Below are 18,310 nucleotides of genomic sequence, written 5' to 3'. Positions count from 1 at the left end.
AGACCATGCGCAATTGAAGTGTAAGTGTGTTAAATAAAGCACGTACAGTAAATAACTCATGAAATAAAGTTAAAATTAAGAAAACTAGCAATAGAAACCTGGGAAAAGTTCTGAGCATAGAAAAAAACAATTATGTAATGCTACAAAAGGAAAATAATTACGTGATGCTACAAAAAATTCCATTTAGCTTAATCCGGTGAAACTCGGGCTCGGTGAAGGCGGCGTTTTTGTGGAGTGAAGCGTAAGGTGGCCCATGTCACGCCTCGCTCCGTGGTATTCATCCGCAACCTCACCGCGCTGCACTACTTGCTCTAACGCACAAACATTCCGCGTATAGATTTTTTAAAAACATGACTTATGGAAGAATTTCTGTAAAGTCGGATTTCCGTAAGTCGGGTCTTCCGCAACCCGGGGACTTACTATAACGTGTGCGGCGTGCCAATAAGCTGATGTGCGTGGTGTGCAGGAGGTCGTGGGTTCGACCCCGACCCTGACGCCTGGATATTTGGAGTTTGAATGTTCTCACCGTGGTCGCGTGGGTTTTTCTCCGGATCTTCCGGTTTTTCCCTCCTCACTAAGAAACGCGCGTATAGATTTTTTGGCTGCCATAAACTTCCACATTGTAAGCCACTTGCTTTGAGCTGTCATTTGTGAACAGGTCGCTTCTGAAAAAGATCTACACATCTCAGTGAGCCTTAACTGGTAAAATAAAAAAATAGTGGTCGTTTCAGTCGTGTTAAGTATTTACTGTTTAATGTTATTAAATAAATCAAAGCATTTTGTCAATTATAATATCATGGTTATTCCATACACGGTAAAGGTGCGGCTCTGTAATTCTGTCACTCATGCCGCTATTGGCAGAAGATCCTGCACGAGAAGGAATGTAAACCAGCATCTGTTCTCAACCTTATTTAGCTACTGCTGTTACCCCCCTTGTTGAATTTTTGTTTCAACCGAGTTACAGCCGCTTGCCTGCGCCCAACATGGTTCTGAGAAATAAATGCGCCAAAGGTGAACGTCAATATTTTAACCGATTGTCCATTTTTGTGAGGTATATCCTAAGTAGCCAGTCAGTGCAAGCGAATAAAGAAAATTCAACGGACGCTCTGCACGCATGACGTAGATTGTTCGTGCACGCTGGTTCCTCTTGGAAATTGCGAATGATCAATGAGTTTATAAAGGCCTTTCATATCGTTTTAGGCTACCATATGGATCTACATTTTATCGTCGTTATTTTAAGTTGGCAGATTCATACATAACTATTTACCAATGACTCATGTATTATATAATTTCACGTATTTATAAATCACCTCACGTACCCCCTGAGACATTGCGATGTGTACCCCAAGGGGCCCGCGTACCCCCAGTTGAGAACCACTGCTCTGGAGGGTCCATCTTGTGGGTATTTGGCCTACTCTTCCATGCTGTGAAGGCATCTTTGTGTAATGCGGGCGTAAACGGCTTCGCGGATATGACGTCATGGGGGGGAGGAGTTAGGTCACGTGGGAGAGAGGGGTGAGGTCTTAAGGGAGAGATACCGGAATAGACGGGAGAGTGTGGGGGATAGAGTTAGAGTGAGGCCACGCAGGGCGGAGGTTGGAGAGTGGCGAGATCGCCACACACGCAGAGTAAGACTCGGCACCGTCGGCCAGCGGTGACCGAGCACGGAGGAACGAGGAGCAGCGGTGGAGCTGCAGTGAGGGCAGCCGGAGGACTGCACAGGGGATCTGCAGCGGAGCTGCAGGAGCGAGGAGGCTACGGAAGCGAAGGCAGCTGTGGAGTTGCCAAGCGGAGGGGCTCTGAGCGAGGGCCGTGTGGGACAAGTGTAAGAACCCAAATAAAGGACAACGGAGACAGACCCAGTGATCGAGTCCTTTATTACACTGGTGTCAGAAGTGAAACGGCATGTCAAAACAGCTCAGAAAAAAGACGATTCCTGCGCCATCATCTGCATCTTCATCCGACGACGACGACCTTCCTCAGGCGGTGGACTTGCCTGCGATGGAAGAGGAGATCCATGCGGGAACGAGTACGGGTCCGGGAGTCCAAGATGTCGCCGCGTCGGTGGACCCATCTGCCCCAGAGGACGCGGATTGGCGATGGAGGCAGATGGCGGCGCAGCTGGAGACGCTGAAAATCGTGCTCGCGCAATTGTGCGAGCTCGTCACGCCGAGGACGGCGTTGGGGAGAGCCGATGGAGGTCCGCAGGTTGCTGCCTTGCCTCCGCTGTCGGCGCCATCGGCCACGCGGCAAGAAGACGCCATCTTGGGCGTGGCAGGAGAAGAACGGCGGGAAGCCGCCATCTTGTGCTCTCCGCGGCGAGGGGCCGCCATCTTGAACACGTTGCGATGTGACGCCATTTTGAATATGCCTCCTGGTGAGTCATCGGCTGAGGACGGTGCAACAAGGAGTCGGAGTCGTCATCTCACGACCGTTAAAGAATTCTCCATCGGGCGCGATTGGAGTGCTTTCGCCTGCAGATTTTTGGCGGCGGTACGCTCAGCAAGGTGGACAGACGCTGAGGCATTGGAGGTTTTACCGACTCTTCTCGATGACGAGTCAGTGAGATTCTTCCGTTCTATAAAGGCCGAGAAGAAGAAAACATTGAGAGGAGTTTTCGACGAGATGGCAGATGCATATGAGCCACCGGATGATGCTCATCGCCGGTTTGTTCAATGTCAGCGAGCACCCGAGGAGTCGCCGGTGGCATACAGGGGTGCGGTATTGGAGTTGGCCATGGCTGCATACCCGGAGACGGAGCCTGACCTTCTCGAACTTCTCATCTTGGGTAAGATGCTCGAGCTGTCCCGGGATTTGGGGATTCCTATGCCGGTGTGTGGCCACGAAAAGCTCACGTCCCGGGCGGCCGCTAAATGTCTTGATGCCCAGTTCAACCTGCGCCGTTGGAAGCAAGTCACGGCGTGGACGGGGGGGCCCATCGTCGATTGAGGTGCCGTGGGTTGGGATCCCAAAAAGGCGGTGTACGTTCCTGACGGGGGGGGCCCGCAGGAGCTGACGGCTGCCTCTGCTCAGTGGTCGGCCCGCAGTAGGCCGGGGCCGCGATCTGCGCCGCCGCCATGGGAGCGTCGGGACGGGGGGCCTGCGGCGCGGCGCAACGACATCGACTGCTTCCGCTGCGGCCGTAAAGGCCATTACGCCAGGGACTGCTGGGCCCGTGTCCCGGGTCCGCCCCAGCAAGAGGCCTCGACAGCGGACGTGCCACAGAAGGATCCTCCAGGACAGGCAAGTCGGTGCGCACCAGACACCCGGCAAGGCTTGACACCTCACTCATCACCGTTGTCGTGCGATCCGGGTGTTGTTAATAACGGGGGGAGGCCATCGACTGGGCCACGTCGCTCAGTAACGCAGTGGCGTAAATTGGCACGGCGGGTCGTCGCGGCCGCTACTGGTTCGTCCACGGTACCTGGTTCTATACAAGGGGTGGACGTGCGTATTTTAGTGGATTCCGGGGCGTCCGCGTCCATTATATTGGATGTAATTTTCCATCTGTTGGACATCCCACCTGAGGCCGTGCGTCCGGTTTATGATTCCTGCGTCGCTGCCAACGGGGGTAGCATGGGCATTGTGGGCCAGGTGGACGCTAAAATATCTATTGGGGGAGTGTCGGCCTCGGGAATTGTGTTAATTTCGAGGTCCCTTGCGGTTCCTTGCTTGTTGGGAACTGACTTCCTGGCCAAGATGCCCATTCTAATTCGAATTAATCAAAACTGCATTGAATTACTGGGTGGCCGAAAAATTACATTTCTACCGTCGCCCTGGGGGCGACCTGCTCCGGTCGCTCAGGTGCAGGCGCTGTCCGAGGTATCTGTTGATATTCCACCTGGCTCACAGATGCTTATCCCCTTGCGATATCGGAAGCCTGTACCTTGTCGTCAGGGTGCAATTGGGGTTTTGTTGTCGCCGTCCGCCACCATAACGGGCGGAGCGGCGCTCGTTGGGGCGCAAACTATTGTCCGGCCAGACCAGCAGCTGTTTCTGCAGGTGCTTAAGGCAAGTACCGAAAATGTGTGTGTGCCGGCTGGTACGGTTGTGGCACATGCCACTACGGCGTTTACGGCACAAGATCATCTGGGCAGCCAGGTCATGGTTGGTGGTGTTTCAGGTCCTGGTGCCGCAGATAATCGCTGGATCGCCGAATTGTGTGGGGAAAATTCTTCCCTTTTCGGTGAACAACGTTGCGCGCTTCGCAAATTATTATTGAGTTATTCTGATGTGTTTAGCTCCGACGATTTGGACTTGGGACGCACCTCGTTGCTTTACCATCATATTGACACAGGGGACGCTGCCCCTATTCGGCTAAACTCGCATCGGATGAGTCCGGCGGAGCGAGATCAGGTTCGAGGGGCAGTGGATGACATGTTGGCTGCGGACATAATATCTCCATCTAACAGCCCATGGGGCGCGCCTGTTGTTTTGGTTAAAAAGAAGGATGGCAAATTGCGATTTTGTGTCGACTTTCGAAAATTTAATAAAGTGTCTGTGGCGGATGCGTACCCCCTGCCGCGTATGGACGACTCCCTCGATGCCTTGTCGGGGGCGAAGTTCTTTTCAACGCTAGATCTCTCTTCGGGATTCTGGCAGCTTCCCCTTGACGAGCCCTCGCGGGAGAAGACTGCTTTCCGTACGCCGCAGGGGTTATTCCAATTTAATTGTCTTCCGATGGGGTTGAATGCTGCCCCTGCCACATTTCAAAGGTTGATGGAGTTGGTGTTAACGGGGTTGCAGTGGGAGACATGTCTGATATATTTAGATGATATTATCGTCTTCAGCCGCACATTTGATGAGCATTTACTGCGGTTGGAGGCGGTGTTCGCCAGGATGCGTTCCGCAAATTTGAAATTTAAGCCTAAGAAATGTCACCTACTGCAACGGTCCGTGCGCTATTTGGGGCATATCGTCAGTGCGGACAGGGTGGCCACGGATCCGGACAAGACAGCATGCGTCCGTGACTGGCCAACCCCGGCCACGGTGGGGGATGTACGTCGGTTTTTGGGGTTTGCCTCATATTATCAGAGGTTTGTTCCGGATTTCGCGACGATCGCGAGGCCCTTGCACCTCCTTACGGGTAAAGGAAGGAAATTTGCTTGGGGACCGCCAGAAGAGGCGGCGTTTCAGGGCCTGCGCGATCGACTGGCTACGGCACCGACGTTGGATTATCCTGATTTCGATCACCCCTTCATTCTGGATACGGACGCGAGTGACATGGGCATTGGGGCCGTGTTCTCTCAGTCAAAAGGTGGTGTGGAGCGCGTGGTGGCGTACGGTAGCCGGCTTTTGTCTCCCGCAGAAACCCGCTACTGCGTCACATGCAGGGAACTTTTGGCAATTGTTTTCTTTCTCCGCCAATTTCGACCGTATCTCTCCGGTCGTTCGTTTATTGTACGCACGGATCATGCGGCCTTGCAGTATGCTCTCAAGATGGACCAACCATCCGGCCAGTTGGCGCGGTGGTTGGACACGCTGCAAGAATTTTCCTTCCAAATTCACCATCGGAAGGGTGTGCGTCACGCGAATGCGGACGCGCTTTCTAGGTTGCCGCAGCGATCCCCTTGCGCGTGCGCGTCTGGGACGCATAGATGTGCGCCGATTCAGCAACCCCCTCAGCCTGTTGCGTTGGCGGTCGACGTGCCTGACGCTCCAAAGGAGCCGGGACCGGCTGATGGGATTTTGAATCTTCCAAGGGCTGTGTGGATTCGGGAACAAATGTTGGATGATTCATTTGTCACGTTATGGAATCGGACTGCGAAGAAGAGTGGGGGACTGGGTACGGGGGGTATGCCGGAAACCGCTCTCCGCGATGGTCTGCTGATGTGGAGGGAAGGGTTACAGGAACGCTGGCGTCTGGTTGTACCGGCATCCTTGCGGTACGAATTGATTAGGACTCTGCATGGGGACACGCTTTTACATCTGGGGGTGCAGAAGACCCGATTGACGCTGCAGCGAGACTACTTTTGGCACGGCATGACAACGGATGTCGTCGGTCACGTTCGCGCGTGTCCCGATTGTGCCCGGCGAAAACCACCTAAACAACTATATGTGCCGCCCATACAGCCTATTCAGGTGTCTAGAGTTAACGAATTGGTGGCGTTGGACATTTTGGGACCCTTCCCGCCATCCGCTAAGGGTAATAAATACTTGCTAGTTGGGGTGGAGTACCTCTCCCGCTGGCCGATGGTCTGGCCTTTGCCTGACCAGTCAGTGGCGTCTATCACAGACGCCTTTCTATTCGGGTACGTTATGGACAAGGGGGCGCCGGAGAGGCTCCTCACAGACCAAGGCCGGAATTTTTCTTCTAAATTATTGGGGGAGGTGTGTGCGGCTCTTGGAACTAAAAAGATACGGACATCTCCCTACCACCCACAAACGGATGGTATGGTCGAACGGCTAAATCGGACTTTGTCCGCCATGTTGTGTCACACCGTGAGTGAAAAACAATTGGATTGGGATTTGCATATCCCTGGGGTACTTTCGGCATACCGAATGACGCCGCATGCGGCTACAGGATATTCTCCGTTTTTCCTTATGTACGGTCGCGAAAACGTGCCGCCAATGGATGTGCAGTTGGGAACTGGAGTGAGGGGACCTGCTAAGCCTCTTCCTGATTACATTCAGGATACCGTTCGCCGGGTTACTGAGGCGCGGGAAGGGGCCCGCATGGCTACTGCCAAAGCCCAGGCCCGGAACGAGCGGTGTGCTCGACGCTCAAAGGGGGAGTGCCCCTGGAAGGTGGGGGACATGGCCTGGCTCCATTGCCCGCAGGTGAGGCCAGGTACCTCTCCTAAATTACACAAACCATGGCAAGGGCCGGTTCGCCTCATCGAGGTTCCCAACCCACAGTCCGCGCGTGTTCGGTTTGGATCTCGGCGTTGGTTCGTTCACACGTCGCGCTTGAAACCATATGTGGCCCCTCGAAACGATGCGTCATCTCCTGATGTTGCCTTGCCGGGGTCTGTGGCTGCCGACTCATCCTTGCTTGTGCCTGTTGACCTTGCAAGAGCGCCTGTCGTGCCTTTTACAGACAAGCCGGCCGTGACATTGCTGGAGACAGGAGACTCTACTCGGGGTGTGCCTACCACGGCTGCGGAGACTCCGAGCCCCGCCGCCCTTCCGACCCCGTCGCAGACACGATCGCGACGCACCCCCGACGCTGGGCCTTCAGGGACACGGGACCGGGACGTTGACGGGCCTCCAATAGCGACAGGAGGACTTCATCCTGTCGCTCCTAAAACCCCGTCACGTTCCCGGTCTGCAGGAGGGCCGCCGGCCGTCCGGGACGGACCGGCGACCCGAACGCGCTCAAAGTCCCTTACATTTCGTTGAATTTTACTGTTGTGTTTTGTTGTTGTTGTTATATTTATTGTATGCTTCGTTGTCCTTGAATGTGTGATGGTTGTGTTCGCTCGCATTACTTGTCTCGTTATTGTTCAGCCGAGGTCGGCTGGATTTTCTCTACGGGGGAGGGTGGTGTAATGCGGGCGTAAACGGCTTCGCGGATATGACGTCATGGGGGGGAGGAGTTAGGTCACGTGGAAGAGAGGGGTGAGGTCTTAAGGGAGAGATACCGGAAGAGACGGGAGAGTGTGGGGGATAGAGTTAGAGTGAGGCCAAGCAGGGCGGAGGTTGGAGAGTGGTGAGATCGCCACACACGCAGAGTAAGACTCGGCACCGTCGGCCAGCGGTGACCGAGCACGGAGGAACGAGGAGCAGCGGTGGAGCTGCAGTGAGGGCAGCCGGAGGACTGCACAGGGGATCTGCAGCGGAGCTGCAGGAGCGAGGAGGCTACGGGAGCGAAGGCAGCTGTGGAGTTGCCAAGCGGAGGGGCTCTGAGCGAGGGCCGTGTGGGACAAGTGTAAGAACCCAAATAAAGGACAACGGAGACAGACCCAGTGATCGAGTCCTTTATTACATTTGGAATGGGTGGGAGTGCCCACACTGCATGCCACCACTCTGCTGACCGACTTGTTTGCGTCTTTCCCCGGTGCCAGACGACCAGACGCCGTCACCATCCGAAACCTCCGAGGAAGAGGCTCATGGGACTCCTGGAGCGGCCAATCAAGAGGCAGAGGCACAGGAAGGTGCGGAGACTCCTGAACATAGCCAATCGGATCCCACAAGTGAGGACCAAGATAAAAGCAAAGGTACATGTGCTTTGCCTGGAAGATAAAAAATAAAAGCCTTTGGGTCGATCTTTGCAGTTGTGTCACACGGTCGCTGTTGAAACTTGCTGACCCGCCCATATTGGAGATCTGTGAGAAAGAGCTTCAGAGCTCCTCGGATTCCTCCGGCAATCCAAATAAATGCTCGGAGGATTCCTACTGAAGTCCGGTATAGCACCGTCTTAGTTTGGCTAAATTCCAGCTCTTAGAATTAAAAGTGTCAGTTTGATGAACAATTTACACTGTGGCAGGGCCGTGTGGAAAAGCGTTGTCCTCTACTCTCAACCAGGCATTCCCGGGCAAAATAAACACATTGTCCTGCGGAGGGAGCTGGTAGGAACATTGAGTTGCTCGGTCAATGGCCAGGGTCAACGGCGGCGTGGTGTATTCCGCAAATATGGCCGACTGTGAGGGCGGGCACAAGCCGGCGTGAGTAGGTTAAACGTTGAGTTTTATAAGGGCACCACGGGGTGACCAGCCCCTCCCCACCCAGCCCCACCCTCCCCTCCCCACCCAGCCCCACCCTCCCCACCCTCCCCTCCCCACCCAGCCCCTCCCCACCCAGCCCCTCCCTGCACGACGGACGGACACAATAATCTCCTGTGGGCTGGTGGAACCAGTGGGTTCCTACCAGCATTTCAGAATTCCCTCCTGCTTTACTCACAGCACACACGCACACTGTTTGTTCTCGTAACATTCTGACCTGCCCCGACTGGACATCTGTGAAAAAGAGCTTTATAGCTGATCGGATTCCTCCAGTATAAATAAATCATCTGAAGAAAAAAAAAATTCTGATTTATATATAGATATTGCTACCACCATGGTTCCTGTTCCCGTGAACTCCACTCTCGTTGATTCCTCCACCTGTGTTGAAGACTCGGTCTCTAGCAGACGCTGACTGCTGCGCCTCATCCATCGAACTGTGTTCAACCACCACCAACACTGCCGATTACAACACGCTCATGCACTCACTCACCCACACACAACACACGGGCAGACGTGCACGTAACCTGTCGACTTGGAACGTTGCACCAACGTCGGGTCCAACAGTTCCAAGCACGTGCCAACATTGGGCAACGTCACTTGGTTTCACTGGGTATAGATGCAAAGACAAAGATCCCCCGTATAGCCTTAACAGACTGTAGGGGCAAGTGCTGTTAGTGAGCACCTATGAAGGCCGGCACGGCACACAAGGGGGTGGGTGGCCAGCACCGCACCCGACCGCCTTTGCCTCCCCAGTGGCAATGTTTTTCACATCACACCAGGTACTCATTTGAGGCTAAGTCGACCTAGGAGAGTCCAAGAACCGGTTCAGATAATCGTCACTCGTGTTGGCCATGAGTGGGTTAGTAGCGCAGCGCACTAACCGCTGCACTACCACTCCCTCAGCCACCCACTCACCTACTCACGCAAACACCATACTTCAGATCAAAACCACCCACCCTCCACACTGCAGGTCAAAACACTTCTCTCTCCCCTTCTTCCCTCGCACCACTCCACTCTGGATTCTCTCTCTCGCCATCTCTCCCCCCCCCCGCCCCCTCCCCCCCTAAAGCTCGTCCGATAATACCGGTCCCCGACCCATCCCACAGAAACCAAGGACGCCAGCGGGAGCCAAACAGACGAACAGACGCAGCCCGCGTCGCCCGCGCAGCCCAGGAGGTCGGTGGGCCAGGCGCCGGAGGCGGCGGCCGATGCGGCACACCCGACCAAGGAGGCCAGTAGCGGCTGCCCGGCCAAGCAGCCGCCGGCCCTTCCCCCGAAGCCCTCGACCGCCGGCGGCGGCAGTGGGGCCAAGACGGCCGCCGCTCTAAGCGCAGGTAAGTTCCCTGCCGCCCGTTTAGCCGGTCCGCCGCTGGGCGAGCGCCGTCCCCCACCGTACCTCGCCAGCCCGCCGGGTCAGCGCGGGGCTGGCGAGGGCGGGCGAGGGCGGGCGAGGGTGCGTTTGCAGCGACGGGTGTTTGGCTGCTCCGCTCTCTGCCGCGGGAGGGAGTTGTCCCCGCCAATGAAGGGTGATCCTGTCCATGGCTCATTCTGCGGGGGGTTCTCACCTGGCCATATGTGGGAAGCCAATAGTGGTTTCCCTATGGATAGGGGCACCATGGTGACGAGATGTTATCTACCTCGCCTGGTATGCAGGAGGTCGTGGGTTCGATCCGAACCCTGACATGTTTTGCATATTCTCCCTGTGGTTGCGTGGATTTTTCTCCAGGTCGTCCGGGTTTTCCCTCTACATTTAGAAACATGCTTTTAGAGTATTGTTGGTGCTATAAATGTCCACGTGATAAGCCACGTGGTTGATCTATCCTTTGTGGCCAGGTCACTTCTGAAAAAGAGCTACATAGCTCAGTGGGACCTTGCCTGGTAAAATAGAGTTTAGTTTTTCTTAAAAAATGTTTGACAGTTTCGTTGTATTGCTGGGCCACAGCAATGCCCACATCCCCGAGAATAAAAAAAATAGAAAATGCACAAAATCCTTGTTCTACATGACATATGTTAGTTAAACATCGCCAGTGATTAGGAGGTCGATGTCGGAGTTCTAATTGAAAGCCACTCATGGTTCCCTGTCTGCACGGAAACGGTTTAGTTGAGATCGACTCACCCCACCAAATTAATGGGAAATTTCCACCACTGGCTCATGGCCGTGACACGGAGATGAGCACCGTCTCATTTGAGCAGCAAATCGCTTTGGACACGGAGGGCGGCGTGAGTCTCGCTGTGCGATCGTGGTAAGTGGACCAGGCGCTTTATGCAAGCAGCTGACGCGAGTCCCCTGCATTGACATGGAACCTCCAGAGGCAGTGTCGCTGCTGAAGGGCCTCGGTAAAAACTTGATGCTTGTCGACAGGCTCGATGCCTGAATTATTCTGAAGCCCAGGTTTGGATGCTCAGGGTTGCTCGGGGTTGCTCAGGGTTACTCAGGGTTGCTCGTCTCTCCGCTGCAGGCGAGTGCTCGGGGCCACCCCAGAAGGGCCCGGGGTCGACCAGGGCCTCTCCGCCCGCGGCCTACAAGCGCATGGGCGTCTGCTTCGCGCCGGCCTCCATGGAGTCGGCCATCCTGCGCATGCAGCAGCAGCTGGCGGTACGCTGCGTACGCACGACACGCACAGCACCTGCTGCACGCCCGCGCGGTGCCTTGTGCCCTGTGCACACTCACGGCGTTGGGATACTCTGCGCACACACGGGGCACACACACTACACGGAACACGCCGTGCACACTACATGGCACACGCTCCGCACCTCCGATTAGCACGGTTGGCTATGTACGGTGTGAAAGAAGTTCAACGTACATACATACACACTCACCCACACACTCACCCACTCATCCACCCACTCACCCCCCGCAACTCCGATTAGCAACGGTTGGCTACGTACGGTGCGAAAGAAGTTCAACGTACATACACAGTCATCCACCCACTCACCCACACACACTCACCCCCGTACTTCCTGTTAACACCGTCGGCTATGTACGGTGCAAAAGAAGTTTAACGTACATATGTACAGTCTTCTTAGGAGGTGTAAAGGGAAACGACGTGCCAACGTGCGGCAACGCAGCCGGAACCCGTCACCAAGCTCTGTGGCCCCTACATTGGGACGTTAGCGAGTGATGAAACGGGTGGGATGACACCAAAGTTCCCCCGGAGAAAACCTATGCGTGCCAAAGAGACTCTATCCCCGTACTGATGGAAACAGTCGGAGATTCATCCACCTGCTGTACCTGGCAGCCAGGGTATGTCAACCCGGACGCCCATGGGAAGGGGAATTCGTGACGTGTGTGAGTGATCCACAGTGCTGGATTGCAGACCGCGTGCGTAGCCACCGCCACCACCACCACCACCACGACCACCCAACTGAGTACCAGTGAACTTTCAGCGAGCTCTCGCCTGGTTAAACAAAGATACAACAACAAATACATTTCTTTGACAAGTCTATGCAAATTCATAGTTTTCTTGATTGGAAACTGGCTTGCACGTGAGAACTTTTACTTGCTGGAAATGGCGATAATTTGAGACAGCAGCATAATCACACTTGCCTTTGTGCACTCGCATGTGTCATTGCAACCTCGTTAATTACGTAACATTCTCTTTCATCCAATGATTCCCCTAACATGGATAATTGGCCTAAAAGTCACGAGCGTGTCAGACGTTGCATAACGTTTTGATTATTTCGGGTGCCGCTTGCGAAAGCGTTTTATGAAGAGTTATCTTGAAAAGAGCTGGAATATTCTAATTCATGCCTTTAACAATACAGGCTTTTTAGATTATACTTTTTTTACAACGGCAACTTGGGTGACCGCACTTTCTCAAGGGCAGTTTCAAATACCTTACAATGTAGTTGTGCTTTTCTGCTCCTGGTCTGCCTCCAACACACACGTTTTAGATAATATTTGGTGGTGTTTTTTATGTTTGGCACAACATTCCCATGCTGCTAGATTTTGGCTGGGTCTTTCCGAGTTCGGTGACCCGTAAAACAATACCGCACACCACATCCAGTATGCCTCTTACTGTGGCTGGTCCGACACTGGTCTGACACTGGTCTGACACCGGTGAGACAAGGGCATAAAGAAGGCTGCTGCCTCTGGTGTAGGCCAATCAGCTTCAAAGACAAATACATATATTATCAGAGCATGTTTGTTTGCATGTTCACCACTAGAATGTGTGGTTAATGCAGACTTGAGTCCTTGCAAAAGGTTTATATTTGCCAGAAAGGGTATAAAAGCTATTGTTATATTTTCATACTTTGGTACTGGCAAAAAAGTCCCATTTTGTAGCTGCTCACCACGAGCTATAAATGCTCTGAGAGTGGCATTGTCTTTGTACTGTTCACCTTCTGGCGTTCTCTGGTCTGACACTGGTGAGACTAGGCCGTAAAGAAGGCTTTCTCTGGTGTAGGCCAATCAGTTTCAAAGACATTGTATATATTTTCAGAGCTTGTGTGTTTGCATGTTCACCACGCGTACGTGTGGTTAATGCAGGACTTGATTCCTTGAAAGAGGTATGTATTTGGTGTTTGAACATCTTAACAGCTGTTTTATTGCCAGAAAGGGTAAAACCTATTTTTTCTTAAATCAAAAATACATCATTACCATTGTGGGGTTATAATCAACATGGTCACCCACAGGCTTCATCGGCCGCAAGGCCCAGCGGGGGCCTGCACTTCCTTTCTCAGCCTGCCAGCTTGCCTGGTTGCCAGCCGACTCAGCAGAGTCCACAGAGCTCGCAGCCCCAGCAGCCCCAGCTCCATCATCAGCCCCATCAGCAGCAGCATCATCAGCAGCAGGCGCCGCCGTCTTCCTTGGCGTCGCAGGCGTTCCTCCTGCAGCCGCCCAGCAGCGTGATTGAGGAGCTGAACAGAGCGCTCGCCAAGGCTGCGCAGAGGATCGAGGGCTACACCGTGGCCATGCCGAGGTGTGGGCTGCCTGCTCCACCATCCCGAGTGGCGGCCCGGTTCAGACTTTTGCGCAGCGTTCGCGTTGCGATGCCGCATTGGTAGTGGCGCACAAATAACAAAAGCTCGCGTTCATCAGTCGCAACGACTGCCCTTGAAGTAACAGATGTAATAATAATGAGCGTCGCTTTGGGCGATGGCCCTTCTGTGTAGCGGAGAGATAGAGAGGCCAGAGTGGTTGAGTGAACAATAGAGACTGCACTGTGGGGGCTTTCATAGAAATGCCATTTGAAAGCGTTTCTAGATGAATAATCGAGAATTGTGCAGAGTGTTTGTGTGGAAGCTAAGGTTGTCGTCACATGCCCTGATTTGACCGGGAATGTCTGGGTTTCAGGTCAGCTGTCCATTGTACTCCTGAAGCATTTGTGTAAATCCCCGTTTTGTCCCGGGTTAAACATTTTTTCGTCCCAGGCAAACTTGAGAATTCCGCTCACCTCTCCCCGTATTAATCTTGATTTGAAGCTTTCGTGACTGCAGGAATTCATACTCTTTGGTTCTTTCGGTAAAGTCACATAGATAGAAAAATCACTAATAGATCACGACGTGTCGATCGCACCACAAGCAATCGTCTTCAGGTGAAAAAATACAGCAGGCGGACTGCTGAGGCAGGAAGAAATGTAGCGAGAGAGCTACTGCAGCCAAAGGGTATATACGTTTGAGGTGGGTACAACCCAAGGGTAAGTGGGCGGGGCTAGAGATGGAATTTGCAAGTAAATGTAGGAACCGGAACCTCACCACGGCGATGCCACGTCAGGTGGCCCTGTCAAGCGAAGCACCCCCTGGGCCCCGCGGACTGACGCTCTTCTCCGTGGGCCCGCTTGCTTCCTCCCCCGCAAAGGTCGACGTCGTCGCTGAGGCTGGAGAAGGAGTGCCCGACGCCGCGGACTACCAACACGGGCCTCGCGGACACGACGGAGGCTCCCCCGCCCGCGCCCGCTTCTGTGGCCTTTCCAGCGGAGGAGAACAAGGAGAACCGGGAGAACGACGGGGGGGGGCCCTGGCTGCACTGGGAGCACGGCGACGAGATCGAGGCCTACAGTACGTGGCGCGGCCATCGGCTAACGCATTGCCCGGAAAAATGCGTCGCAGATGACGGGACGCCGCGGTGGCTAGGAGACGTTTATTCCCTCGCCTGGTGTACAGGAGTTTGTGGGTTCGGTCCCGACCCTGACGCCTGCTGTGTATTTCGAGTTTGAATGTTCGCCCCGTGATCACGTGGACTTTTCTCCGGGTCCTCCGGTTTTGCCCTCCACATTTAGAAACATGCATTTAGAGTATTTGGCTGTAATACATTTCCGCATGATGAGCCACTTCATTGAGCTACCATTTGTTATAGCCAGGTCGCTTCTGAAAAAGAGCTCTACAGCTCAGTGGACCTTACCTGGTAAAAAAAAATGTTCAGTTGTACATCCTAGCTCGTCAGTCACAGCGATCTCCTCCTGCTGTTGAATTGAGCGTTGAGGCATAGGTGCTCATCTCCCTGCAGTGGTCGAAATTCCACGTTCCTTCGGGACAACCACCCTTGACCTCCCCCACAAAGTGGTTCTCAATTTTGTTGACCCCAGAGGGATGATGGACTGAGTTGGCTCCCAGCTAGGATTTGAACTTGATTGGTAAGCGCCTGGTTAAATACGCTGGGCAATTGATGGATTTACAGTCATAAGTTTGTGACCTTCAAACTGATTGGGTTTCATCAGCATGAACGAAGGGTCGGAGTTTGGCCTCATGAGAGTAACTCGCACAGGCCGAGTGTCCTGCTTGGGATGCTTCCCTGCTTCCCATCGCCTGCCGTTTACCCTGAGCAACAAGTTGGGACGACTGGCTTACTCGCTGACCATTCCCACTCCCCCATGAATCCTTACGTCCATCAGGCCTCCATTACATCCCCAACACTTTTACAGCTCTCCACCATTGATCCCTCATGCCAAGCCCAGGATAGCACGCTCATTGAGTGCACTGAAAGTGATATATCACCGTCTCCTCTACATGCCGATACATCTTCATTGATGGCCAAGTCGGCCAACTGCAACCTTGATTATTCTAAACCTGGAAGAAAAAAAATAATCCGTCTCTGCTAATAAGTTATATTTAATAGAAAATGTGTCTTGGTTCGTGAGGTCACAATCAACAACAGCTTGCATACAAACATAATTCGTGACCTTTGTTACGTCATTCTGTTCTGTTCAAGTGTGTGAATGGCAGCAATGCGTTCAGGGATACATTCCAATGTCGAGGTCTGTTAGCCACGACGAGAGGGTTTCACCAGAGAGAGAGAGAGTTCGTGTCGTGTCGCTCCTCCTCTGTTGAAGTAGGGCAGACCCCAGCGGGTTTATTACACAGTCCATAGTTTGGGTTGCATGGCCAGTCATGTTTTGGCTTGTTTTTAATGCATCTCTATGGGTCTCTATGTGCCTCTATGTATCTGAATGAGTATTTATACAAGTATCTTGAACTTCTTTCGCACCGTACATAGCCAACCGTGCTAATCGGAGGTGCGCGAGAAGGACTACAAACTAAACACAAAAATCGGTTCTACAGAAATGAGTTTTCAATCTCGATTATTTAAAGGTGGATAGCTCCAGTGGCTTCCTCACATCGGAAGGGAGAACGTTCCAGACGGCCGCGGAAGCGCATCTGAAAGCGCCGCGCGATACGGTGACCGTCTTTGTTCGATGGCTAGCCAAAAGCCGCTACCGCGAGGATGCCCAGAGTTTGCATGATGATGATTTGTGGCGACCACTTTGTGTGTATTGAGCACGACCTTAACGTGTATTCGTTCGACAACCAGCCAATGCAGCTCGGTGAATACTGGACGGAAACGGTCGGATCTATGTACCGTACAGCAATCCCTCGTCAACAGCGGTTTCGAGTATCCACGCATAATCTTACGTATACCGTTTTACTGGTAGGAACCTCCTGGTTACACCAGCCCACAGGGGATTATTGTGTCCGTCCGTCGTGCATCCAAAAATGGGAGGGGTGGGGCTGGGTGGAGGGGAGGGGAGGGGAGGGTGGGGAGGGGCAGGGTGGGGAGGGGCTGGGTGGGGAGGGGAGGGGCTGGGTGGGGAGGGGAGGGTGGGGTGGGGCTGAGTGGGGAGGGGCTGGTCACCCCGTGGTGCCCTTATAAAACTCAACGTTTAACCTACTCACGCTGGCTTGTGCCCGCCCCCACAGTCGGCCATATTTGCGGAATACACCACGCCGCCGTTGACCCTGGCCATTGACCGAGCAACCCAACGTTCCTACTATCTCCCTCCGCAGGAATGTGTTTGACAACCATGGTACACAGTTTCGCGTAACCACAGTTTCATTTTCCCCACTCACCGCGATTTCAAATCTCCAGCCCTGTTCCAGCAATCCGCCACCAGGGGCGCGTCAAGCGCGTGTCTAACCCACCACGCTTGCCTTTGCGTGTAGTACAATACTTTGGTTTAACACGAAGGCTTTCACGACCAATATCATCCGTAATATCGAATTTTTTTGGGGAGGGGGAGGGGTTAGATCGCGTAAATACAACGCCACTTAATGACACATTTATATTTAGGCGATTTAACCCATAAAACCCGATGTTATGGAGTACGGTACACATCAGCGTCGTTCAGTTGTTACGCAGCAGTCTCTCAAATCGTAGAAATGCTCGAATTTATACCTCGTGAAAGTTGCAGCGCAATTACTGCACAATATTACTCACTTTTTATCCCCTAATCATGGCCCCTAAGCGTCGAGCTGGTGGTGGTGAAGGTGAGCGTAGTGTTGTCTTTAGAGAAACAAGTTCTAAGGAAGAAGGAAAGCCCCTACCAACCCTCCCCTAATATCAACATCAACGTCACTGTCATCGTTATCTGGACTTCGCTACAATATGTATGTTGAACTTCTTTCACACAGTATGTAGCCGACCCGTGCCGATCGGAGTAGCAATGTTAAATGTCATTCAAAAGTATTTGTGTTCACTATTAATGTGAACATAATTTTAGTTCACACAGAGTACGGTATGTTTGACAGTTGCAGTACAAACTAGATTCAAAGCTTTCGTGACCGCAGGAATTAGTATTTGGTTCATTCGGAAGAAGTCACGTAGAAAGAAATTAAATAATAATAGAAGCTTGTGTTGCAATCGAAACGTCGTATTCTATTATTATTTTACTTATTTCTACGTGACTTTACCGAAAGAATCAAATAGTAGTTACTGTACATATTTTTCACGTTTGCTGAACGCATAGGATGCGGTAGTTAGGCCGTGGAACCAAACCCCCTACTTTCCATAAACCTTTAGTCTTGCTAACCGCGGCGGTTTGCAGGAAGGGATCGCTGTGTTTATGGGTTTCTTATCGGTCCATAGTTTTGGTGCATGGCCCTGATCACACTGTGGCTCATCTTTAATGCATCTCTATATGTCTCTGCGGGTCTCTATGTATCTATACGTGTCTCTGGGTGTCTCAATGAGTCTCCGTCTATGTGTGTCTCTGTACGGTCCAAAAATTGGGTTGCATGTCCACGATCGCACGGCGTGTCCGCGATCATGAGGAGTAGACATGGACATAGATGATGTGGACATTCAGGTGAAACATTCCCGGGTAAAGGGAACAGCATTAGACACCTTCCCTGATGAATTGTTGTTGCCACATATTGAAACTTGGGGAGTTTTTCCAGTGCTTGATTTTAACCAGAACAGTCCGGTACACCAC

At 52.9% G+C, this 18,310-nt stretch overlaps 1 protein-coding gene across 1 annotated transcript in view; it reads left to right on the top strand.

Moving 5' to 3' along the window:
• The window catches only part of LOC144726512 (phosphatase and actin regulator 1-like), a 92,201-nt gene that overhangs the window by 52,993 nt on the left and 20,898 nt on the right, over positions 1-18,310 (top strand). The window contains 5 exon segments of the mRNA XM_078605308.1: positions 8,007-8,159; positions 9,770-9,997; positions 11,123-11,259; positions 13,299-13,585; positions 14,464-14,663. Of these exon segments, the coding sequence (XP_078461434.1) occupies positions 8,007-8,159; positions 9,770-9,997; positions 11,123-11,259; positions 13,299-13,585; positions 14,464-14,663 (1,005 nt within the window).

The sequence above is a fragment of the Lampetra planeri genome, chromosome 23 (assembly GCF_965212315.1).
Source record: "Lampetra planeri chromosome 23, kcLamPlan1.2.h2, whole genome shotgun sequence".
Lineage (NCBI taxonomy): Eukaryota > Metazoa > Chordata > Hyperoartia > Petromyzontiformes > Petromyzontidae > Lampetra > Lampetra planeri.
The sequence above is the reverse complement of the archived record's forward strand: the minus strand, read 5'-3'. Positions and strand labels throughout refer to the sequence as shown.